The sequence below is a fragment of the Cuculus canorus genome, chromosome 1, assembly GCF_017976375.1.
Source record: "Cuculus canorus isolate bCucCan1 chromosome 1, bCucCan1.pri, whole genome shotgun sequence".
Taxonomy (NCBI): Eukaryota; Metazoa; Chordata; class Aves; order Cuculiformes; family Cuculidae; genus Cuculus; species Cuculus canorus.
This window is the reverse complement of record NC_071401.1, coordinates 192,238,791-192,264,821: the sequence shown is the minus strand read 5'-3', so window position 1 is coordinate 192,264,821 and position 26,031 is coordinate 192,238,791. Positions and strand designations below refer to the sequence as shown.

At 38.3% G+C, this 26,031-nt stretch overlaps 1 protein-coding gene across 7 annotated transcripts in view; it reads left to right on the top strand.

Moving 5' to 3' along the window:
• KIF21A (kinesin family member 21A) overlaps positions 1-26,031 on the top strand; it is an 88,573-nt gene that overhangs the window by 7,012 nt on the left and 55,530 nt on the right. For all 7 annotated transcript variants that reach the window (XM_054066427.1, XM_054066404.1, XM_054066394.1 and 4 more), the window contains exons 2-5: positions 20,398-20,620; positions 21,875-22,057; positions 24,022-24,171; positions 24,879-25,013. In XM_054066427.1, the coding sequence (XP_053922402.1) occupies positions 20,398-20,620; positions 21,875-22,057; positions 24,022-24,171; positions 24,879-25,013 (691 nt within the window). The remainder of the gene's footprint in view (positions 1-20,397; positions 20,621-21,874; positions 22,058-24,021; positions 24,172-24,878; positions 25,014-26,031) is intronic.

Sequence of the window (26,031 nt, the reverse complement as noted above, 5' to 3'; positions counted from 1 at the left end):
AGGGACAATGCACCCTTTAAGCGTCTTTAGGTCTACCTAACAAAAATAAATTGCATATATCTCTTGAGCCTTTTTACTGTGGAGTTTCAACATGGAAAACTAAGAGCAACAGAAACTTAGTGGAAGGTTATGATATTATTTTTCTACTATACACAGCAATTCAAGTTGAACAGTGCATTTCCATTGTTGCATTTAAAAATGGATTAAAGGATTTGTTGTCTAGGTGATTTTTGGTTTCTCGCTGGTGGCTCTTGCATTCCTGCTGTTACAGGAACTCTGCATAGTTCAGTTGGTTAACAAATGCCTCTCTTTGTAAGACATTTTAAATTTAATGTAGTTTTTCCATATTCACCCTTAAATACTCCAGGTTTCTTGAAATGCTTTCTTTTGTATACTGTAGCTTTAAAGGACACTTATTTTCCCTTTCATTTACTTTCAAAGTAATTGATGCTTTAAAAAATGAATAATGTGTTTCTCAGTGTGGGTAATAGTAACTGTAACATGCTATTGCATGATGGTTCAGCTGTCACAATTGAACACATGGAAGGCTAACAGTACAGAAAATGTTTCTCTTGTGAGACCTCTCAAAGTGTGACACTATCTTTTCTGCCTGGTTTTCTTTGATAATGGAAGAGTTTGTTCAAACGGGCTTTTCTGTTTGCCTGGTTTAATCTCATTTGTGGTTTTGACCAAAGGTCTTCCACATCTTGGGTCAATGCTCCAACCATTTGGCGGTTCTCTTCCTTTAAGCCTGTGTAGTTTTTCGTTGCCTACTTTTTTCATCACACTTCTAACCATGTTAGTTGTCTTTTGCTTAATACTGCTAAAACAAAGGCAAGGAGGTGTCTTAAACTGAAAAGCTATGTAGCTATGGAATAGTAATGGTGGTCAAGAGACTATATTGAAGTATGTGACTTGTTAGCAATGAGAATGAAAAGGTTATGCAAGTCATCAATAGTAGTTTAAAACATACAAGAGAATATTTTCTAGAAATATATTGCAAATAATAAAAGAGTCTTGCATAATTCTGGGATAATCTTAGCCTACAAAGAAATGTCTGATGTACAGTACAACTCTTAGTATTGCATAGAGTATAGGAATCCAGGTAAACCGCTTTCTTTGAAGCATTTGGTACCATGTTGCCTGCGAGACTGCATCTTCTTAGAATAAATTGGTAGGAAGGTAGACTGACCCAAGATGTCTGATTATATAACTTATTCAAAATATTGAAAATGAAGTTACTTAATTAACTTTCTTTTTTCAAAGCTAGTAATTCTGAACATTCATTCCTTCAGACAGCTCTTCTCTTTTGCATGGGATTAGTTGGGAGATGAGTCCTGAGACCTTTAGTGCCAGTCTGAGTAGCTCATTATCTCAAGATCTTGGTTGCTAAGTCTCTTACTCAATAGATTGATTAAAGATATTTGCTAACTGCAGCTGTGCCCCTGTTTTATTTTGTGCTTGATTCTGTCCTAGAACAGAATCTCTCTGTCCCCATCTCTACCCTTATGAGGATAACAGGGGACAATGAGTGTAGGTAGTGAGTCTTTTGTAATTTTGTAGTATTGTTTTCCTTCCCTGTGCTCCACTGGCGCTTTGGTATAAATCCGAGATGAGAATACACAAACTCCTCAGGCCAAAGATGTAACTTCAAAGTATTTAAAATGCTTATGTTGTGATATTGGTGTAATATTGCAAGAAAAGCAGCTGCTACTAAAACACCCAGTTAGTCATTACCTTCCATGAAAAGTGTTACAATTAAAAATACTATTTTGCTAAAGCACATATATGGCTTTGTTACTTCGTCCTCCCACCATCAGTTTCTTTATGAAAAGGAAAAAAAAATATGCCTATACTAGACACTTTGATCTGTAGGAAATAGCTGGCTACTCTTTTTTTCTTTTTTTAACCTGCTAAACAAACTATGCGTTGCTTCAGATTCACAGTACAAAGGTTGTCCAGGTAAGGTTTATTTCACTCCCAAGACTCATGTGCATTCCTTTTGAATTCTGGTGTTTAAGTACATGTGAAATCATTATTTTTAGACTCTGTCATGTTATGGCTTTGAATTGGTGGGATATTTTTAAGAATTCTTATCTATACACATTACTGTGCAGACTAGTGGTATTGATACCATCTAAACATCTCCTACATTTTTTTTTTTGGTTGACAGCTGCATCATGTGCGTGAGTAACAGGTGTATTTGGGAATGGTTGATTTTGTTTTATGACAAACTGAAACACATTAAAGACTAGAAAAATATTTTTATGTCAGCTTAAGGGGGAATAAATATCTGAATATATGCTTTCTAGACATGACAGAGAGTAGGATTCTGCTTTTAGCAGTGTTTGAAGAGGTAACTGGTCACAGAGAAGACCACCTGTTCAATTTGTATCACTTAGAGCATGGGTTATGCTTCTGTCTGATCTAATTGGTCAGCCATCACTCAGAAATAATACAATTGCCATTTTGCTCTTCACTAGCAGAACTTCGAGTTCAGCAAAAGTGGATTGGTGTTCAGTGAGCTCTAAAAATGAGATCTGAGATAGGCCTGAACCAGTATTGATAGATAAACTATTTGACAATTAAACATCAATGCGATTAAATGTTCTTTTTTTCTTTCATAATCTGCAAAACTTCAGACTTATGTTGTTTGTTTTCTTTGTTTAAGGGGAGATTTTGTTTGTTTGTTTTCTTTCTCTTTCTTTGCCACAGGATCTCCAAAGGAGCCTACACTGGCTAGTCATCTAGTCAAGCACTGTCTTGGCTTTATGTTTTAAAGTGTTGCTGTAGATGTATCCCATTGTCATTGTTACCAGAGCTTTTTGGGGACAAGTGGACTTCTCATTGTTCTCTAAATATCAGCAAGTAAGGCCTTGGTAGGCCCAAATTAGGAATAAATGTTGTACGGCTGAGAGCTTCAGATGAAAGTGCTTTGTTTGGTGCTTGCAGCCCTGAAAGCAGGGCTGGCCTGTGCAAGACTGATAGTTCTGTTGATTTTTTAACTCCCATGACGGCTGAATGCTGAGATGTTTCTTTGGGAAGAGGGCACTTGCATAAAATGGTGTTGGCCTGCATCATAGTTGACTGAAAATAAAGGGCCAGTGCACTCTTCGTGCCACAGTAGGGAAGAATTCAAGTGACTGAATAATACATAAAAATTAAGCATGAAATGGCAGTCTTGTATTGTGGCAAAAGAAGAAAATTATTGTATATGGAAACTGGAGGTTTTGTGTAAGGTGCAAAGTAATCCATACCCTTTGTTCAGTACAGCTAATGTCTTGGCTGATGTCTAGTGTTTGGTTTTGGGTGACGCAGTTCAAGGATAATGTGGACTAACTGGGGGGAATTGAAAAGAGAAATGACTGTTTGTCTAGAAAACGTGACCAGTTCCATGTGTGAGATATGAGGAGTGGAGATTGCTAAGAGACAGTTCTTGAAATACCTAGAGAAATACCTAAGAAAATATTTTTCTGTCATAAGGACAGATGCGTTGTAACAAAATGTCTGTGGAGAGATGGGATTGCCCAGGTAGGATATTCTTTAAAACAGTTCAAGCTGAGAACTGCTGGGAGCGTTTTGGACATAGCTGATATTGCCTTGGTCTGGAAAGGCAGAGCAGGTGAATAACCTCTATGACCTTTCCAACTCTTTTCCGTTTCATTTGTCTGTAATTCTGTGAAGCTGTATGTAGAGTGCCAGGACTTGAAGTCAGCACTGTCGAATGATCTCATTCAGATGTCAGAATACCTTTACAGAGGTGTGTCAACATGTTCACATGAACAGATTTGGAAGCATAAGCTTAGACTAATTCAAGTTTCAAGAGACCCTGGGAGGTCATCTGATCCAACCGCCCACTTAAAAGCAGAGTTAAAGCTAAATTCAGGCTAAGTTGCTCAGGGCTCTGTAAGGTTAGGTCTTGGAAAAGCCTCTGAGGATGAGGATTGCTCAGTCTTTCTGGGCAACCAATCCTTGACTGTCCTCATGGGGGAAATTTTGTCTGTTTCTCTGTGTTGTTCCCCCTGCCTCCCTCCTGACTGTTTCATTCTTTCAGTTTTTCTGGCCTGTTCAAACAGTATCTTCTGTAAGTCAGAAAGAAATGCATGCAGTAGTCAGTGGTTTATCACATGAAGCATGTGATGATCTTGTGAATACAACCCAAACCATCAGTTTCTTGTCTTGAATATCTTATGGCTCTTTAGAAATAAATTATAATTTGTGCTTTATCTGTTTTTGTCCTGTCTATGAAAAATGGATTTTAAAATTTGATTTATTTCTTTGGATTTCTGTGTTCATATTGCCCAGTGTGGAACACTGGGCAAAGTTAACGTTCAGCTTGGTTTGTACTGCTGGATGTCTGCCTAGTGCCTCTGTAAGAGTTGTCTGGTTGAAGTTCAATTTGCTGTTTTAAACAGAGTAATGTATTGGTAGACTGAGGAAAGTGTTCTGAAGTTCATGATATCTGGATCTCCTGAGGATATGCACTTTTGATCTCTCAGATTGCAGATAGGAAGTACTACTTACTTCCAAGTTTTATCAGATATGTCAAGTAAACTTGGCTAGTTGTAGTCTAGCTGGATGACTGACTGCTTTTTCACGTGTATTCTGTAGTTTACACATACATTTTTCACCTTAAACTAAAATTCTTTTGGCCAAGGCTATATGCCTAACCAAAGAATGTTTGTAATGTACTGCCCCATTGCAGTGAAAATTGTTCTGTTTAGCTGCCCTCTTTGTATAGAGGGGGATGGTCACTCCAGCACGCGTGTGTGTCAGAGGTCCTCTCATTTGCTCAGAAGTTATGTGAGTTAGCATTGTGTTATTTTTTCATTCTGATATTAAATAATAAACTGTAGGATTGTAACTCTAACCCACTTTCTGTTCGAAATAGCAACAATGCTACAATTTGAGTGTAGTATATTACATGTTTTAGTGATAGTAACTGTATTGAAATACTAAACTTGTGAACTTGGTTTTCTTGAGTCACTCTTGCTGTTTTCTGTAGGGTGTAGGGTTTTTGGTTTGGTTCTTCAGTGCCACCTAATCATACATTGGCCATGAATGTCTTCACATTTCTGTAAGATTTGCTTCTGAATGTCAGATCCTTCAGAATTGCTCTGGGTTTGGCACTGAAATATTCAAAACCAATCAGTTTAAGGCATAATTTTAAGTTATGGTGTAACCTAGGGTTACAGGTGTTAATGCATTACACACATTAAGACCTTTCCCCTCTGAGTCACTTTACTTCCCAATTGCAATACATAAATTAGATTATTGAGGCTTGTTTTCCTTGTCTGTTGGGAGGCTAAAAGCTCCATCTCTGGAGATCTTAAAAGCAGATGAAGAAAACACCAGAAGGGAAACTGCTATGCTAAAGCAAATACTTGATGTTAAGTGATGCTAGGTAGTAATGTAAAGTGATAACTCATAAGGTACTGCTGGGAGAAATAGCTGAAAGATGTGTTTACAGTGTCTCTCTCTGCTGCAGCTGTTACCTGTACTGGGAATTCTCTGGATGTGCTTCTAGTTGTCGGAGTAGGTGATGCCATATACCCCAGATACACCAGTGTCCCTACTTCTGCATGCCTGTGTGAGCCTGGTTGGGGAACACTGCTCATCTCTCTTCCAAAAGTTAGAAATACTGAAATAATCTGTGTGAATTATTTTAGGGTTTTGCTTCAGTGCAGGACTAAGCTGTGAAGTCTTGGGCATCTGATGCTGTTTCTAGAGTCAGCGATGGTGTTGGAGTATCAATGACTCCATCTTCTGAGTATTCTTTCAGTATTTAAATGCTGGGGAGACTTCTGTTGCTTATTGATCTAGGTACAATTGGAGCACAAAAGTAGGGGGTGTTTTCAGTTACTTTGGAAATAGCTAAAAAGTTTTGTTCCCAAAATAAATGGACTACCAAAGCTCTCTTTCTTCCACCAAAGTTAGGTAGGAATGACAGGAGGGTGTACAGCCAGAGATACTGCAGTTGTATTGCGAGGTCTGAAAAGTTCGAGGAAGGCCAGAGCTCTTTTCCTTTCTTCTAATCTACATGTCTTTCTGGATACTTTTCTGTGCCATCACATACTGGACTTGTTCGGTTCAGTGTGCTTGTGACTGATGCAGAGAATCACAGGAGGGGTACAGATTACAGGAGGACCTCTGGTATCTTAGTATCTTAGTATCTTAGTATCTTAGTATCTTAGTATCTTAGTATCTTAGTATCTTAGTATCTTAGTATCTTAGTATCTTAGTATCTTAGTATCTTAGTATCTTAGTATCTTAGTATCTTAGTATCTTAGTATCTTAGTATCTTAGTATCTTAGTATCTTAGTATCTTAGTATCTTAGTATCTTAGTATCTTAGTATCTTAGTATCTTAGTATTGTTAGGGTTGGAAGGGACCTTAAAGATCGTTTAGTTCCAACCCCCTGCCATGGGCAGGGACATCCCACTAAATCGGACTGCCCAAGGGCCCATCCAACCTGGCCTTGAACACCTCCAGGTGTACCTCTTATATGGGATATAGGGTTTGGTTTTTTTGAAAAAGGAAAAATGATGTTGTTTTGGTCAGGTTTTTCTCACTTGTTTGAGTCCAAGTCTAGTTTGTTTACTTTAAATTGTTGACTAAAGTAGGAGACAAAGGTCTTCAAATATGAGGTTTTATTGTTTCTTTTAAAGAAACCCATGGTTCCAGCAAGAATTGCTAGAGGTACTGAAGCTAGTGGTTCCTCCTGTGACAGCAAATTTTAGGTGGAGTGTCACTGCTGTGCTATTTTCCATCTGCTGAGTCTTAGTATTGCTCCATTTTTGCTGCCTTTGCAAGACCCCTCTGCCAGCACTGCTGCTGTGGATTAGAGATCAATGACCTAAATGTGCTGCGTTGCAATGGCTGCAGGGGAACACAGCACTAAAGTCTTGTTACTCTTAACTGAGAACTGTGATGCCTCCATATTGGTGTGATGGTAGGTAGTACAGAAAAGACATAAGAGATTGTGTACATTTTTTATCCTTTCTGATGCTTATAAGATTATCTGACATATTGTGTAACACCAGTTGACTGGCTTTGACAGCAAATCCAATTATGTGTTTAGTTAAAAACATGATTGTATGTGAAGTGCAACCAGTCCTGACTTCAAACTTCAAGAGGCATGGAAATCCTCTCCTTTCATTAGTTCCATGTAATCCTGCTCCCTGTCCTGAATCAGTCACTCACTTAGTTTCAATTTGTCCTGTTCCCACTGGTCCTTAATTCAGTGGTCTAGAAATGGTTAACTCTGATAAAAGTATTGTGGGAAATAAGCTGTTTGTAGTTTCCTATATGCCTTGCTAATTATTCATGTGTTGGGGCTTACATAAGGGCTGCATTGCAGTTGAACTTCATTTGATGTCAGAGTTCTGTGTTTCTGTGTAAACCTAAGTCATGTGATAAAGCATGGGCAAGCAAAGTCGAAGTTGAAACTAGGAAGAAAAACTTTTCTGGAAGGATCTTAAGGTGATCCTGTTTGTTTAACTGTCATGTTTCTTTAAACCAAACAAACAAACAAACCAAAACCCTGGCAGTCTTTTACTTAAAAAAAAAAAAAAAAAGGAGGAAGAGTTTTTAAGAACTGAAAGAGCCATCATTGCTATCATTTTTCCTTGCTTTAGCATTTCTTGAGATTCAGTGGTGAAATCAGTTAAATTGTGTGATTAAAATTTTGCGTAGCATGAGTTAACGAAATATTAAATTTTAAAACAGCAGAGATTTTTCTCTTTAGCTTTGACACTGAAATTGTAAAAGCAGACTGTCTTGGAAGAATTATAAGTACCTATTTTAGTGAACACTGGGAAGTCTATAAAAAGAATAGTATTGATCTACTGACACCCTTTGAAGCCCTTGCTTAATACTTCCTGACAATTTCTGTAGAACACCAGTTAGCTTGAGAAGTTTTCTCTAAATATTCAATTTTTCTTTCTAAATGTCTGTTACTTTAGTATGTGCTGGCATAAACAGCCTTCTGCCCCTTCTCCCCATCCCCCAAATGTTGTTTGTAATGCTAAAGGAAATTAAGTGGAAATAAGGTTGGCCGTACACTAGAGCTTTGTTGCTGTATGATTTTCTGCTGTTTTTTGTGAGGTTTTTTTGAGGTTTACTGTGAGAGCAGTGGTAGTACCTGGTTGAAGCCATGGAGTGGAAGTGATGCGTATGTGAAACATATGGGAGGCAGTTGCCTGATTCACAGCAGTTGGTGATGCAGAATTTGTAGCTTGCACTAACATCCAGTCTTTTGAGTTCTGTGTACTGGTGAGGAAAACTGTCTGAAATGGCTTTAAAGTTATGCGTTAGTATGCATATCTGTAGCTTTTAATAAATGTATAACCCTTTACAAAAACTTTTTATAAGCCTTAGTAGTAATGCCTTACTGTATTATTTTGTGTGAAATCGTAGTTTTCCGTTTCCCAGCAAAGTATATTGTTAGCTTAAGTAACGATCCTGGAAAACTGTGCATGAACCTTCCTCTATGCACTGTCCAGTTAGGTCTCGTTTAAGCCAAAGGAACTCTTACCTTGTCTGATGGTAAGTGCTCGGAAGAATTGGATATTTGGTCATAAGTTTTGTGGCAGGGACCATAGCCATCTAAGCTGTTTTTACTGTAATCCTGTTATGTGAACAGTTATAAGGTTGAATTTCTAGAGGCAATTTGAAACAGTTCATTTTATATAAGAATACTCATTTTGAAAGCATCTGTGCTACCTCTAGTGCATGGGGTACTATGAACTTCTTATGTAGACAAAACACAAACGATTTGCATTGATGATTTCTGAGAGCAGCTGGGAGATGCCCGATTCAGAAGTGCTATGTGCCAAGAGGAGCTGATTTAATTCAGTTAAGACAAATAAATGGGTTTTGACCCTGAAGAAGCTTGTCAGAAGAGACTTTTCTTTCTGTCCCCAAGGAGCTGCAGTGAAGCGTTCAGCAGACAGAAGTGATCCCGGGATCAGGTGTTGCTGCTTTGTGTGCACTGGAACTGAGGGAGGCTGGTAGAGCGGTGCCCAGGCTAGCAGCTGTGTGCAGAAGAGGAGGATTGTTCCAGAAATGGAGGCAGAGCCTCTCATGCCTGTAATGTAAAATCAAGAGAACTGCTTTTAGTTTGTCAACTACCTTGTTGCGTGATTTATCTTTTCTTTTTGAAGTGAATTTGCTTTAATAGTTTTGGAGTTCTGGTTGGATTTGTAATCTAATCAGGAAACCTGAGCCCCTGTGAAAAATTAAGCCTACATCTAAAAGGTGAATCAGAAAATACATCCTTGTTATTATGCCAGCACAGACATCGGTTGTTTAAAGCAGATACAAGTAGCAAGGAAGTAGCTAGTTTTTCCTAGATTTTGTTAGCATTTTGTATGTCATGAGTTAAGTATGTAGTTGACTTGTGAACCTGTCAGTTTACATTGTGGTGCATTACCAGGGTGCACATATTCCATGGACATGTTCTGTCCTGGAGCTAAAATTTTGTTGAAATGTAGCACTATTATTTTTATTAGTGGTAATTCCAAACTATAGGCTTGTTGGTGCAATGAGGTCTGCATGCTAGTAGCAACTAAACCAGGAGAATGACTGTTTCCACAGTGGTTTCCACACTGAATTTGTTCAGTGTAGCCAGCAAGGACTTCTTGCCCGGAGTGGAAGGTCAACTGCTATAAAATAGAAAAGGCTGATTGATTTTCTGTACTATCAAAAGTCAAGAGTATGGAATTAGCCCATACTTTCCTGACGAGGTAGCAGAGCATGCTCCTTCACTTTCTGTTAGGTTAGAATCTCCAATGATATTTGGATGGTTTTAAGTCTTAATGGAGAACTAGTAATACTATTGCTAGTAGAAGTAGTATTGGAGCATCACATCTTTAACTTTAGTCAGGTAATAAGCATCAATTGATCAGTGTTTAAATGTTTTCTTCTTTCATTCTCTAATATGTTTCTCCAGCCTTACATCAAGGATATTATTCTGTGCTGGAGGTGGGAAAATTTAGTGTAATACCCTAGGCAATGTGGAAGAAGCGATAGTGACTGCAGTTTTTTGCCTGATGTAAATATTTGCCTGAATCAAACACATAAGTTAAAATATTAAAATTATTTATATATTTAGTAAAATGTGAAAATCTTTTGAAAAAGTTTCTGGTTTATCAGCCAGAAAGCTATTTGCCATGCAGCACCTGCATTTAGGCATAAGTTCGTTTTAATCAAGTTCCCAGTTTTTTGCCACAACTGTGTTATTAAAAAGCTTTTGATCATACGGATTTCCTGACTTTCTGAGGGTAATATGTATTAAGTGTGTGGTACAGATGTTTTCTTCTGTGAGAACAGAAGGTGTATAAATGAAGAGAATTGGATTTGTCTACCAGTAGCTACTACCTTGCACTTCTGTTGTCCCATGTGCATGTTGTTTTGGAAGTCCTTCTGCATTACTTCCCTTGAGCTGGATAAAAAGCTGCAGATGTGAAATGGTGGCAGCTCAGCCCTTGGTGCAGGTGTTGCTGCAGCGCAGAACTCCTGCTAGCCTTGGGATGTGAATGTATGTGGAAACTGGCTTTCTTGTGAAGTTCCATATTCCAGTGGATTTCCTGCACAAAAGAGGCCTTGGCAGTCTTTATAGCAGTACCAACTGAAAATTTGTTTTGCTAGTCGGCTATGACCAGTCCCTGTCTTTTGACTTCTTTTGTTATTTAAGCTCCAATTGTTTCAGCTTTCCACTGGTGTTTCCATATAAATGCTAAATATTCTTTAACAAAAATTTTTCATTTTTTTTCCATCCACTCTCCACCACATCTGAAAATCAGCCTGCAGTTATCAGAACAAAAGATTATGTCCCGTAAATTATCCAAGTTTTGCATCTGGTTGAAACTTCATGGGGAGTGTTGTGTACCAAGAGATTTGCAAACATCTTGGGAGTGGTGGGGAAAGGGACTGGAGAATGGAAGAAGCAGGGGGGGAGTTTGCGGACTGTCAGTTTACATTTGCCTGAAACGCTTGCTTGTAACAAAAGAGCATCCAGCATCCTATCAAGCAATCAGTTCAGAGTATGACTCAGTGTGGAAAAATGCTACCTACTGAATTTCTAATGTAATTTTCTGAATTGCCTTAACGTTTACCTAAATTTTATGGGCCTTCTTTTAAAGAATCATCTGAAGTCAACAAATAGCAGTGAGGTAGGGAAATCTTCACAAGGTGGCTGAGTACAGTGTAACTACATAGGAGCAGAAAGAGGGAAAAACTAACATTTAATTTTTGATGCTGTTGGTGCTAATGTGGATGTCTCTGTAGCCTTGCAAACAAGATGAATAGACATGAAGGAAAGCATTAAAATTGGGGATTGACATTCAAACATGTAAAAGTGTGTAGCTGAACCAGAAGGACCGAAGAAGGTGAAAAATATTGTGCTGTTCCATTTTGCAAAATTTAAAATGTATAGTACTAAATAAAGCAAGTGGGTGATTTTCCCTTACTGCTCAGTTAGGATTTACCAGCTCAGAGTTTTCAGTCACTGCTCAAACAGTCTACCTTCTGTTTTGAAACAGAGCAACTTCTGTTCATTAGAAACAGTCGACAATAAATATGAAGAAATATTCTGCAGTTTGCTTTGGAACTTGGTGGATTGGGTGTTATGGATACAACACATTTTTATTTTTTTTGTAACAAGGAGGGGCAGGAAAGTCATACAGTGGTTTTTGTTCCAGGAATGTTGCATGAAAATTGAGAGTGAAGGCGCTATTCAGAGCAGATTATTGAAACACTCTTTTTGTCTGTCTTGCCTCATTGTGAAGTGTCTGGTTGTTATTTTGGTAGTGTTAGTTAAGCAGTCCTTTCAGTAATGATTAATAACATCTTGTAATTTTCTTTTAAATGATGATCCCCCTTTTCTTTTGTATTATTTAACTGTAATTACTTGGGAAGTAGCTTGTAGCTTTAGCTATAAGTTGAGAACTTTTTGTTGGAACTGTGTCTCTTGAGTGTAAAGCAACCAACTGCTCTACACTTGAGAATATGTAACGGTGAAGATAAATACTCTGTGTGGAGGTAAAAGAAATCAAAAACATTTTCAGCCCTACAGTAGTCTTGGCATGAATGTGAAGTGATTTCTGGACTGTAGCCTTAAAGGACTGGGAACTGTACATGTATGTGTGTGGGTGGTTATGAAAAGGAAAGGGAACTCTGGGTAAGGAAAACAAGAATGAGAGTTCTCTTTTGCTGCAGACATAGGAAACCCTTTTAACTTTGTTTAAAAATAATAGTACCTGTTTTTAAAAATCAGGCTATTCTGAAGACATAGTGAACTTCTAGAATAGACATAAATTTAACTGTGAAGAGGAAGAAATTTGATAAAGCCTAGTGTTGGTATGACTGATGGTTATTTGGTCAGTCATCTGGGTGCGATGCTTTTTCTTTTGTATATAGCGTTTCTTTCTTCATGAATCTTTACCCACTGAAAGATACGCTTGATTGCCTAACTGTCCTCTTTGTATCCATGAGTCCAGTAGTAGTAAACACTGGTCTGAGGGGACAGCAAAAGACCTTTCGTTCCTCTTTCATTTTGAATTTGTGGCCTCTGTGTTCTCTATGTACTGTGACCGTATTGTGCTGTTACCATAAATTTATCTTAATAGCAGTCTTTACTGGTCTTCAGTATTGTCAGTGCTAGTGATAAATGTGAGACGGCACCAATGAAATGCAGATGGTGTTTCATACTGAGCACAAGGTTATCAGTTATAAAAGCTAAACCATTTTTCAGTAGAAATCTTAAACTTAGAAGAAGCAAGTGCACTCATATGAGTGAGACAGATTCAATGTGCAGTTTAAGGCAGTCCTCCTGTTGTTGGTTTGGTTGTTCTTTTTGATATTAGGATTGCCACATAAATATATCCACAGCACAGCCATCAAATTGCAGACTTCTAGCCGTTTGAACCCTCTGGGAAACTGTAGGTTTGGTGGCATGGAACAATCATCCAGACCCGACGCCCCAGATGTCTGCTTCCTTGTGGTAAATTTTTGGGTTACATATTTCACTTGTTACTACATTTCTTTGATTTCTGACAGGCCTTTTGCAGACATTAGGTTTCCCAGACCACCTGGGGAAGGGACCTGCCCTTCATGCCTGAACTAGGTGTTTGGGATGTCTCTGCTCTTCAACTGACTGTGGGATGATGTCCAGAAGCGGAGTGTAAGCGGACTAACAAGCAGAAAGTGTACTTGGGGCTTTCTAGAAGACTGGAAGTGACCTCAAAATGAAAACTGAAATGAACTAGCACCTTCTGAGTTCCTTTTGCTCCTTTTTTAAAAGGTGAAAAAGATTCCCATAGATTACTTTTTCAGGGTTAATCTGTACAGGACAAGTAGCCTGAGAGCGACTTGAATGTTTCGGGGCATGTCTACACATTTGGTGCAACGTAGTGTCCAGACCTTGAGCTAATGCTGACCATGCTAGTAGTACAGCTAAGTGCTGTATTCCACTGTGCTGTAATAGCAAAGATACTTACTAGTGCTTCTTACTCTCTGAAATTACTTGTTTGTGCTCCCTAACAAGGAGAGGCAGCCTCTCCAGGCTAATTAGCTACATTGGAGATCTGGCTAATTATTAGCTTAGGTGTCCGTAGTCCCTTTCAGCACTGGGGTATGTTTGACCCATGACTGCTGGGGCCAAGGTGACTTTATGGCAGGATACAGGTGTGCCTGCATTCCTGTGTGGTATGAAATGAATTTTGAACTTAAATTTTAGGAAGGCCTAACTCCTTGTTTAATTTCTTGCAAATAAACCATAAATACTCCAAGTCTTAATTCATAAATTAAACTTTGCTGCATTTGCATAGATCTCATTTTCTCTAAGAGATTGTGTTATCATTTCTCTTCAGGTTTTGTGAGGGTGGTGAGACATAACACTAAATGTTCATTAAAAAACAAGGCAAGTAGCACAGGTTAAAAGAAATGTTTGCCTTAGAAATGTAATTTCCAATACCAGTTTAGTTCTAATCAAATTGCACTTGGATTTGGAGCTGTGCCAGTTCTGTGCTTGGCAAGCACGTGGAAGCTTATGGTACTGCTGCTTTTCCATCACAGCTGACCTTGTCTTGAACTGGAAATAATCAAGGCCTGTACAAATCCTGCAACACTGTCCCTTCTTCTCCATCTCAAAAGTCAAATTGTTCTCGAAAGCTGTGGATTTCTTTGCTCACTAGAGAGTAAATTAGTCCAGGAGAAATCACAAAGAAGAGGTTTGGATGAAAGCATTCGTTCATGTTACAAAGAAAGATGTTAGAGGTCAGCTAGATCTACTGGAAGGTGTTTTAGCACTTCTTGGAGGTAGGATGGAGAAAGGAGCATGCGGGTCAGTAGATGATCTGTGTGAGGGCAGGCTTGGGCCTTTCCCCTCCCTGTGTTTTTTGTTTCTTGGCAAAAGCACAGGACCGTGCCTGTCAGTGTGAGGATGCCATCTGTATTGCACAGCCTGGTAGGCTGTTACAGAATTGCACAAGAATTAATCTGAAATCATACTGCCAAACTGTTTTCTGGCTACCCATAGCTGCTGCCTGGAGATGCAGCCATTGTACAGTGTGCCAGGAAACAAGCAAAAGCAGTTGCCTGTGAAACCGCCTCAGCCTGGCACTGCAAATGTAATCCCCAGCGTGAGCAGTTAATGGGTAGATGAGCTGATCGGACACAAGCTGCTGAGGATGGTAATTGCTTTATGAAATGAAATTTGTGTTTAAAAAAAAAAGTATCTGAAGAGGTAGCGGTTCAGTGTAGAGGAGGAGAACGACAAATCTAGTTACAGCAGTGATTTATTTCCTCAACTTAATTTAATTCCAGTTTTCCATTTGCTGCCCTCTCATTACATGCAAACTGGAAGTGACAATCTGCAGCACTGAAACAATGTTCTGCATGTGTATTTTTTAATAGGACTTTTTTTTTGTTCGTTTGCAATAAAATAGGTTAGTTATTGAAAATGTAAAATTTTGGAGCCCATTTGGTAATTTAGTAGCTGATGTTGCTGGATATTTTAAGCTGAGGGTTTAGTGGTTGTGTTCAACGGCTACATGTGGGTGAAGGGATGGTAATACCTTTTCCTCAGTGTCTTAATGGGGCTTAGGAGTGTCTTAATGTGGGCTCTGGACCACATAGATCCTGCTTTAGCTTCTGCCATAGTCCTTAATACATTTTTATGTCTGAGATATCCAGGAAGTTTTATTTTCTGCTGTTGCCGAGCTTGCATCAAGGTACCTACTTAATATGCCTGAAGGTTTGCTGGTGTCGAATGGCAAGCATTAGTACATGGGCAAAACATCTGCCTCACTTGCGCTTGCCCAGGGAGCTGGTGTAGGTTTAGACCGAGTAACACCTAGGCTCTGCCTAGTCTCTGTGGGCTCTGGGCATGCACAGCACCTGCTGGCAATGCTGAGCTCAGTCTAGACCATGGCAACTTCGGAGAAACATTGATGGGACCGGTGCCCAAATCTTACGTAAGAGCGATTGAGTTACAGCTGCAGAAGCTTGTTCTGGTTGCCTTGGCTGGGTGGCTGGCCTGTGCCTGTACCTCTCACAGGCAAAGAAGGTTCGCAGGGTGGGATCTGACCCACGGTGAGGGGAAGGACTTTGCAATGTGCTGGGTGGCTAATTGCCACACCTTTGCTGCTGAGCGGTGTCTGTATAATTGCTGTAACTTGCGTATCTGTAATAGGATGTCCTTTTCATATCTTAATACTAGTGTGTATAGTGTAAGTGACTGGTACCATTAACTACCAAATACTGATGTGTGTCCAAAAACTGAGTTAGTCTGTCTGCAGAAGTGGCAGTGTTACAAAGATATCCTGAATTTGTCTTACAGTTTGTTTGCTTTTGTTTATAAAGATGGCGTTTATTCCATTATTCATTCAAAGTGCTTTATGAAGGCTTGTGGTTTTTTCTCCTATTGTAGGCACCTGAAACAGATGGTTTCTACTTTGAAGGTCATCAGGGGCTACTGACAGTACAGTATATTTATGGCTTGCTAGGAGACAACTGCCTAGTGGGCACTTTAAACAAAGTAGAAGACAAATGACTTGGGCTTTTGCTGTAGTTTGCCATAACAATGTAGGGGTTTATTTTGATGCTAACTTTAGGAAAGAGTGCTATGTAGTATAATTTGTAGTCTTTGGGTTTGAATTTAATTTGTATTTTGTCATTCTGGAGTGGAGTTAAAAAAAAAAATCATTGTGATATTCCTTTAAAAGGAGTTGGTCGGGAAAGCGAGGTATTGCCTTATAGTACTTTTAGACTTTTTATGAGCTGTGTTTCTGGAGTGAAGAAAAGCAGAGTAAAAGCATGGTAACTTCTCATACTTGTTTCACTGGCCACCAAAAACCTCTTTGGAAATGTTGAGAAGGACATTGGAGAACTACATCTCTGCCCACCAGACTGTAGCAGTGGAGGTGCAGGGTCGTTGTGCCAAGACATGCTGGCAACAAAACAGGAACTCTTAATGGGTGAGGGTTGCCAGCACGAGCCAGGTTTGTTCCTGCGTCCTTATTACTGTGCTAACAAGAAGTAAACCTGGTATTTGTTGTATAGTGGCTTTTTTCATATCCTTAAACCCCATTGAGAGGTCAAGAATTAATATCCCGATTAGCCAGTTTGGGTGAATGCATTCAGATGTTGCAATTCTGGCCTCATTTTGAGGTGTGTGCTTATAATCATAGAAGCAAGAAAGTTTCTGATGTGTGCTAGCAAAAAGACTGAGAAGTTTGTGCGTGCGGAATTGTTGTTTGGGAATGAAATCTGTTTAGCTTGCTTTCCTTCACTACACGGAGGGAGTAGTATTTTTAATGGGAATGGTTTGAGCATAAATGTACTGGAGTAGAGAGGAGAGAGAATTGCCATGCTGAAGTAAGAGCAGGGAGCTCTTTTCTTTTTTTTCCTGGTTTTGGGCAGCTTTTGTTTGTTTCCTAGTTTATATTGCCTGCCACACTTCATTAAGTGTTTTGTTAGGTGCTCTTGGATTTAGTCTTTCATATACCCACATGTGAGACTTAATTGTGCGAAATTTAATAGGCTTAGTATAGTAAGGTAGGACTAGAAGGAAGGATGCAAGGCAAAATGTTGTTTGGGAAGTTGTTGTACTGAAAGAGATGTGGTTTCTACCTATTTCCAGTCACCTGATTGTATACAATTAAGAGACTAGCCAGAAAAACAGGTGAGAGGAGACCATGTAAAAGAGAAAATGGGTGAAGTCAAACTGGACCTGGAGAAAAATCCCAGTGGACAGACTGCCAGGTGGGGAACTGGGCAAGGAGAGATGACCAAAATGAACTCTCACATTTTGAAGCATGAGTGCTGCCTGCTTTACTGGCAGAAGTGACCACACTGAGACATGAGAGTGGGAAAGGTTTGGTTATAAAAGTGAAAGAAAAAATCGCTTTCCCATTTCATGCATGGGAGTGGAAGAGGAGAAAGAAATGTTTGTACAGCCAGGGCTGGAGCAGAAGCTGACTCGTCTGAGGACTACAACTTGCCAGACCTCACTTTCAGCATGAATAGTAATACTTTGTGAGAGCCATGAAGTTCAAATAATCAACTCACACTGTTCATAAGTGGCCAGAAATCAGGTTGAATGTGAGGCCTTTGTTGCCTACTCATTAATGTCATCAAATTGGCTTGGTGCTAAACTTGTCAAGAGACATGTATGGATTTTGGAGCATAAAGTCTCCCTTGATCATAGAGTCATAGCCTAGTTAGGGTTGGAAGGGACCTTAAAGATCATCTGTTTCCTTGTATTTTACTCTTTTAGTTGTCAACCTTCATTCTACAAGTCCTTTCAGAACTGAGTGGAAGTTGGGCTTTTGGGATGCACGAAAGATTACTTAATTTTGAAAATGTGTTTTCCATCTTGACTTTTTTAGAAAATGAGTCTTTCTAGGTTTCCTTGTACTAGAAAACAATGTGAGAAGCACCGCTGGAGCTGTAGAAACTCAGTTCATGCTTGTTAGAACAATTGATTGCCTTTGTTCTGTCTGTGCTGGGTTAGTGAAAGAATAAAAGTGCTTAATCTTAAAAAGAAGCTTGCTCTCTGACTGACTTCATGGCGTTAAAATACAGCAGTAGAATAACCTACTAAGCTGGCATTTTCTAAATATTAAATGTTATTGGTAGCATGCTACAATATTTTTATTTACTCAGTTTTTCTAGTTGTATGGAGTGCTTTTCAGACAGGCATGTGATTGATTTCTGTTTGAAGACTTTCTACCTAGAATTAACAACTCCTAAATTATAAGATGTTCATTAGTCTAGGACAAATTAAATTCATTAAAAGCTTAGGTACGTGTTTGTCTGGTTTTCTGCCTAGTGGACACAAGTGCTAGTGGAATAAGATCTTAGTGAAGGAGCTATACAACTCCTCAATTATTTTTACTGTTCTTATTTCAATTAAGGAAAAAATATTTGATAATCATTATGTTATTAGAGAGAAAATTTGTGACCTTTATTACACACTCAGTGTGATGGCATGCAAATACTATTTGTAGAATATTTGTGCCTATGTTACACATCATAGAATCATTCGTTTTAATGAGATTTTTCAAATGTTTGTTTAATTTCCACTCTATACTAGAGGGTATGGTGGCAAGGGGAGGTACCTGCTGATCATTAATGAACTTTCTTGAGGGGAATTAGTGTGCAGAAGGCCTTACAAATGAATTGTGATTATTCTCTAGTGTCACGCAGTGGGATGTAATGAAGTCTTTAGAATAAAAATTCTGAAAAATACTCCTGATAGTGATGTGCATCCCTAAGTGAAAAAAATTGTAATCTGCAATAAAAAAGTTATGTTAGTCTGTGTGATTTTTTTTTTAATTTTTTTACAGGATTTTTCTGTGCTGATGTAATTTTAATTAGTCTGCAGCAATCCTCTGAGTTGTTGGAGACCCAGTGTCAGCAGGCACTGGCATGGTTGTAGTGGATCAGTAGGTAGCTTTGGGTCCTTATGTTTCCATTAGATTTTGGAACAAGTTTCGTCTGGAGTGCAGCATTTTGGCTTAGTTTCCTCTGAAGGGGATATAATTTGTGCACAGTTAAACCACTCTGTGATCTAAACCAACATGTAATATGTGAAGATGTTGGGGGAGTCTGCTTCAAGACAGCATAGCTACCCCAAACCAAATGCTACTGTTGACATGGCCCTTACAGCATAGAATATGAAACTAATATCTGCCTTTAAAGCATATCCTTTGTATACAGATCTTCAACTTTGACGTTGTGTGATTTAAAAGTAGCCACGCAGAGGTAAACACAGGTTTGATATAAATGGATAAACTATATAAAATATTCTAGGATTGTGTAGCTGTACTGCTAACGTTTTATCATCCTTCTATACAGCCTTACTTGTCCCCTGTCTTTTAAGCTGCACACTTTAAAAAAATAAACAAAACAACAAAACTGGTTCTGCTTTGAGAACTTGGAAACACTTTAAAAAAAAAAAAGGATAATTTTGTAAACAAATTATTAGTTAACATATTATTCTACCTGTGATTATGTTGGCCAGGGTTTTTCTTCCTGGTAGTTAACCATTAAACCAATTGAATCGCAAACTTCCACAATCTTCTTTAGTCATGGCGCTAGTACATGAATTAAATTTTGAGAAAACTGCAAGGTATCAAGAATGCAGAGTAATTAATAAAATCATAGAATGGAAGAAGTCTGAGTTGGCTGTGCTCTGTGAAGTGGTTAGTCAGAAACTAAACAAACTTAAAAGTTGAGATTTGTCTCAGTGGGGAAACAATGAGGAATGAGACATTTTACCTTTTAGAATCTGTTAGAAAGTGTTCTTTTTTTTTCCTCTGAAGGTATGCTGCTTCACTGAAACCAAACATTTAATAGAAGTGCTCTGGCTGTGACAAAACTCCATTCCAGTCAAAGGAAAAGAAGAAATGTCAGTCTGCTCCTTGGTCTCGTACGAAGGAGGCTTTAATTTAAGATGATATGTAGGCTTTGGGGGTCTTTGATCCCAAACTACTCCTTAGACTATCCTGCTATTTTTTTTTATATATTTCTGTTTTATTAAAAAAAGAAACATCCATTTTTACAATGAAAGCTTGAAGAAATCTGATAAATCTAGAAAGCTTGATTTCAAAGTAGGAAATGGATTGTGCAAGTTCTTCTCTAGTAGTGAGTCGTATACAAACAGAAACATCCAGAGTTCTAGGCAGGTTATCAACTTGAAGCTGGTAGGTGAACCTTCAAGGAAAATAGCATTAATTGCATGAACAGTTGTATGAGTAGGGTTCTGATACTAGATGAAAAATTCTCATTTTTCAGGCAGTGAGGAATTATTTTCAGATCTCTTACATTGTTCATTTGCTCCTCTCTCTGACCTTGAGAATTTAATAGTTCTTTTTGTCTCTTCCAAAACAGAATTAGACCACAACTAGCCAAAGAGAAGATTGAAGGATGCCATATTTGTACATCTGTGACACCTGGTGAACCTCAAGTGTTCTTGGGAAAAGATAAAGCCTTCACTTTTGATTATGTCTTTAACATTGACTCGCAGCAAGAAGAGATCTATAGGCAGTGTATAGAAAAACTGATTGAAGGTTGCTTTGAAGGTTATAATGCCACCGTCTTTGCTTATGGCCAGGTAAGCTTTACAATTTTATTTTCAAGTGTTTGTTGAAACTGATCTTTCTCTTAAATTTCAGAATGCATGAAGCAGTTTTTTTTAGTGTCTTGGTTTTACTTTAAATGATATACCTGTAGGAGAGTTTGTATAGATTCTGTGTGAAATGGTGACAGATCTGCCTAGGCAGTAGATCTGAATTAAGAGTAATGCTGAAAATAGCTTGAGTCTATAACATTCCTGAATTCACCCCAATGCAGCAATAAAAATTTGTAACTTAATAAGTTGATATATAGTAATAGGTTGTACTGAGATTCTTTTCTGGGCAGTTATCCATCTCTCTGCATTTTCAGACTTTTTTGAGAAGAGCAGCAGTATTTTTTAAGTAGATCCCAGAGAACTTCAAGCCACATTTTTTGTGGGCAAAATGTGGAGATCAGATTCCAAAGTTGGAGAGCTTTTCATAGAGAGCACACCCTCTTGGTGCACTGGGCACACATTTTACTTCTCAAAGCTGAAACACTGTTGTGCACAATGTAGAGAATGCATTATTGTCTTCTGAATATTCCTTTAGGAATTGATTGCATAAAATTTCTTCTTGGATGCTGAATTTCACTGCTATTAAATGGCATTTCTCCAGTTAGCTGGGTAGAGTCTAGTCCTAGTGAAACAAAGCAGTTTGCAGATCCAATTTAGTAGATTATATTCAGCTGTGTGATACTGTATTTGTCTTTAAGTTGACCCACTAATTCCGTGAAAACACAGCACCACCTTGTCTTATATGAGACTTCATGTTTAGTTAAATTATCTTCCTAGTGAAGTTGCAGCTTGTGTTATTCAGTGGTGTCTATAAATTGAGAACAATGGTAATAGTCTACCTGAGATTTGTAGTCATTTGGTCTACTTCATTAAAGAATGTGAAATCTGCTTCTAACTGCAAAATATATGTTCTAATTAACAGTCTGTTGAAAATATTAACAATTCTCTTGGCCTCAGAGATGATGGCTCAAGGCTTGTGTAAGCAGCTTAGAGGAACTTTGTAGGGGAGAGGTTGTGAGAAATTGAACTGGTCCCTGCCTTTTTGTGTGTGATCTGTGGATAAACAGTAGAGGTTGTCCAACTGCTGCTGTCTATCTTTTCAAAATTACCTGTTGCCATGCATATTAATGGCTGACTTAGTAGTTATTATCTAGCACTAGTGTTCACAAACTGCATATTTCTGTAATGGTTTGGTACTACTAATGTGTTATAGTGACTGCTCCATTTTAAATTTAGACAGGTGCTGGCAAAACATACACCATGGGCACTGGGTTTGATGTCAACATAACAGAAGAGGAGCAAGGCATTATATCACGTGCTGTTAAGCATCTTTTCAGATGTATTGAAGAAAAGAAACAAGCTGCTATTAAACAAGGGCATCCACCTCCAGATTTTAAAGTGAATGCACAGTTCTTAGAGGTAAATATGGTATTGAGCTTTCAAAACCTGTTCAGGCAATTTGTTGTTATATTCCTTTCACCAAAGAAACAACCTAGCATGAAGATCCTTCTTTCTGCGATCCTTGATGGTTTAGGATTGGGCTTCTGTGTTGCTGTTCCCTCTTTCATTAGACTCAGAAAACTTAGGTCAGTGCTGTGAAAAAACTGCTCCCTTTGTGTTTTCTTGTAGACACAGCTCCTGGTAAGAGAGGCCGTAATATTGGTCATCTTTCTGACCTGCAGCAGCTGTTGGTTGGCGTCTTGAAGTTTTTATGTTGTGTTGCTTGCCCATGGAACAATTTTTTAAATTAATTGGTTTGGGCGTAACATTTACATTGGCTATCAGTCTGATCTTTTAAGCACATGGAGAGGTAGAATCAATTTAAGGAAGAGCAGGTGTGAATGTGTATTACTTTGTTCAGTATTTACAACTTTACTCTTATCTACTTTGTGAGAAAAGAAACACTTTTATATTAACCAAGAGAAAAGCTGTTGGTTTTATTACTGCTGAAGTAAACTAGGTCCTTTGGTCATATGTTCCAATGATTGTTTTAAAGATTAACAAACTAGCATTAGTTTTGCAGTAGTCTAGGTTTACCAGGACTAGCCTTATGCTGAGCTTTTGTTGCTCTGGCTAACGTTTGTCTAGAGAGGGTCTAGGCTTGAGCATGGCCTGTGGGAGTGCGCTGATCTTCTGTTCTTTATCTGAACATCAGGGAGCTGCAGCTTCATTTCTGCTTAGGCAGCTGCCAACAGTTGTAGTGTAAGGAGCTGTAACCAGCGTAGTTTACAAATTCCTTGGTTTTTAACATAACTTTACAAATGTGACTGTGAGACTCCTGAAATAGAGAGCTGTAACTGAACATTACAGCAGTAATGGTATAACCAAATTAAAGACACTGGAACTGTTCCAGTGTACAACAGCAGAGACCTGAGCTATGAGATTCCCTGTAAAACACTGCTTTTTCTGGTTGCGTGGTTTGATTTTTTTTTTTTTTTTTTTCTCGTTTGCCCTAATGTCTTCAATTGGATCTAAACACCTTTCCGAAAACACAGAACATTCTTATGAAGTGATAATCCATCTCCTCTAGCACAGACAACTTTATAGTAATTTCTGATGTCTTTCCTGGTTCTGATATCATTTACTGACCCAAAAGTTTGATGAGCTTAATCACACTGAGTTGAAAGACCATTGAATTCAGGAGACCCAGAGAAACGGGAAGCAAACATCAACAGTCTAAACCATGCAGTAAATATCTGCTGTTGCTGTCATGATTGTACTTAAGTTGTAACTTAATCTCGGGCATCTCAGTCTAGGTGTTGTATGGAGGAAAGTATGAAAGCCCTGCTCAGGAAACCACACCATTGTATTTTTGGCCTGGTTGGCGTCTTTAATAAGCAGCTTGCACAAAAACTATTATGTGTTAAGTTCCTTCCAGGGCAGGAACAGTTTATCTAAATGAGAGAGAGGCTTAGAATTATTAAGGTATGAGAGAGGAGATGAGAAAAGGTGTGATGGCAGGCAGAGCAAATGGAGTGAGTTTGAAGTCTTTGGAGGAGGGTGCAGACAACTGAATCAACAAAACAAAAGAAAAGCCCAAGGTCAGATCTGAAGACAGCAGGTGCCTCACACAAGAAACCACTGCTGCTGCTGTTCTACTGCCATGGAGTGCTTCCCATTGCTTGATCCCACCAAATAATTTTCTCCCAGATATGATGATGTGGAGGAAGTTACTGCTTCTTTGAGTGGTGTAATAGCAAGGTGGGCAGATGACTTTCTATCATCCTATTGTCCTTGTAAATTTGGATTCTTCACAGCATCCCTTTTTGAGAGCCTTGGCATATAGATTTTAAGAACCTCCTGTATATGCCATGCACAGATCTGTTAGGTATTGGAGGAATTCCTAAAGTAAAGTACTTCTTTTTTTATCTCTCTTTCCTCAGCTTTACAATGAAGAAATTCTTGATCTGTTTGACACCACGCGTGATATTGATGCAAAGAATAAAAAATCAAATATAAAAATACATGAAGATTCAGCGGGAGGAATTTATACAGTGGGCGTTACAACACGAAGTGTGAATGGAGAATCAGAGGTGATAATCAAAAATATATTATTTTGTAGTGTACTGAGTACTTTCTAAAAATGTTGTGTTTTCATGAGCAGTTAGAAATAGAGATTATGCTCGTCAGCATCTGCATTTCAGACAATTAGGTGTAAAGTTTAGCTGAAATTTTAATTTTATTCAGTTTCTGTAGACTTAAATCTGATAAATCTCTGATATCAAGTGCATACCACTTTCACATAAGGCTAGATAGAGACTTTTGCTAGCAGTATAGCTCTGCTGGGAGAGAAAACTATGGCATTGTGTGTAAATCTAATCTCCCAGACCTTATGTATATTATTTTTTTCCTGTGAAGGAGAAGTTTTGCACAGTGACTGGTGTGATGTAAATTGTTGTCTATAAGTGTCTGTCTGAATACAAATATTGCTATACTGTACACTTTTGAACAAAAAGTGTGAAGATTGTCTAATTTTGCCACAGATGAATGGAAGGAAAATTGTTACGTTCCTACCAAGGGACAGTAAAACTAGGAGTAAAAAGATTTAAGTATGTTCTTTCAGAAACCACAAAAAGAGAAAATTTAGTTTGCTTATTTAAGAATCTTTGTGCTTTTGGCATATAGGAATTTAAATCATGGCGTACAGAAAACCTTATTTATATTCAGAACTGTAAGTATTACAGGAACACTTTTTATTTAAACTGCAAGCACCACAATGTACTACTTGTTTGTTTTCTAGATGATGCAGTGCTTGAAGCTGGGGGCTTTGTCTCGAACCACTGCCAGCACTCAGATGAACGTTCAGAGCTCGCGGTCACATGCTATCTTTACTATACACTTATGTCAAACCAGAGTCTGTCCTGCATTTAACACCGTACGTATCTTTGCTGTTGTTATTAAACTTCATGTTAGTAACCATTTTTCAAAATGTGTCTTGGCAGCCACTGTTATTTGAACTACACTTAGTAAAGATGCTACAGTCATCATCATGCTCAATGAATTTGCTAATCTTTATAATAATTTGATTTAATCTGTGCATATGTAACCATTCTCTAGCCAGAAGCAACAATAAACTACAGGCTTTAACATGAGCTTACCCATTCTCCTCTAGCGTTTTCTTCAGTATTTCATTGCAACATACACAAGTAAGAAAGTTAAAATGTAATTTGTCTTTAATTGGAAAAGCTTTTTTAAGTGTCTCAATAGTTAGTGGGTTTAAGCTTCTAGTCAGCTAACTGAAAATGCTTGGATATTCCAGAGTAAGTGATGGTGTCCAACAAGGAGCAAGTAGAAAATCATTAGGTTTTGAAGCTTAGCTTATTTTTTTTAAATAGATATATATTTGAGGTTCAGTATGTTGCTAAGTTTGTGTACTTAACCTAAAATTTAAACTACGAATATAACAGAGCTTTTCTATGGAATATTTTTCATGTGAGTGTCCAGTTGGTATATCTTGTAAAGAGGAGAGATCCGAATAACTCCATGCTACTGAAAACTGCAGTAGCTTCAGAGGGGACTTAATCTGGTTATTCTAAAGGAACCAAATTTTTAAATATTTCGGTGAACTTCTATGTACCCAGCTAGCATTTTGCACGTAGAAATTATATCTTTAAGCATATGGAAAAGTGAGCTGGATTTGCAGTGCTGCTTTTTTTTTTTTTTAACATTCCAAATAATCAAAAGCAAAGCAGGCAATATGAAGGTCGCTCCCTGGTCCTTTGCTTTATGTAGACTTTCTTATTATACACCTGTTAAAAAACACTTTTTCCTTTTTTCCACGCTGAAACTGTGGACCTGGTTGCGCAGGCAGCTGTTTTCTCACTTGGAAGAGACTGCCGTCCCACTTAGAGCGCAGACAGGGCACCTCAGTCACTGTGTGATGACACTGTCCA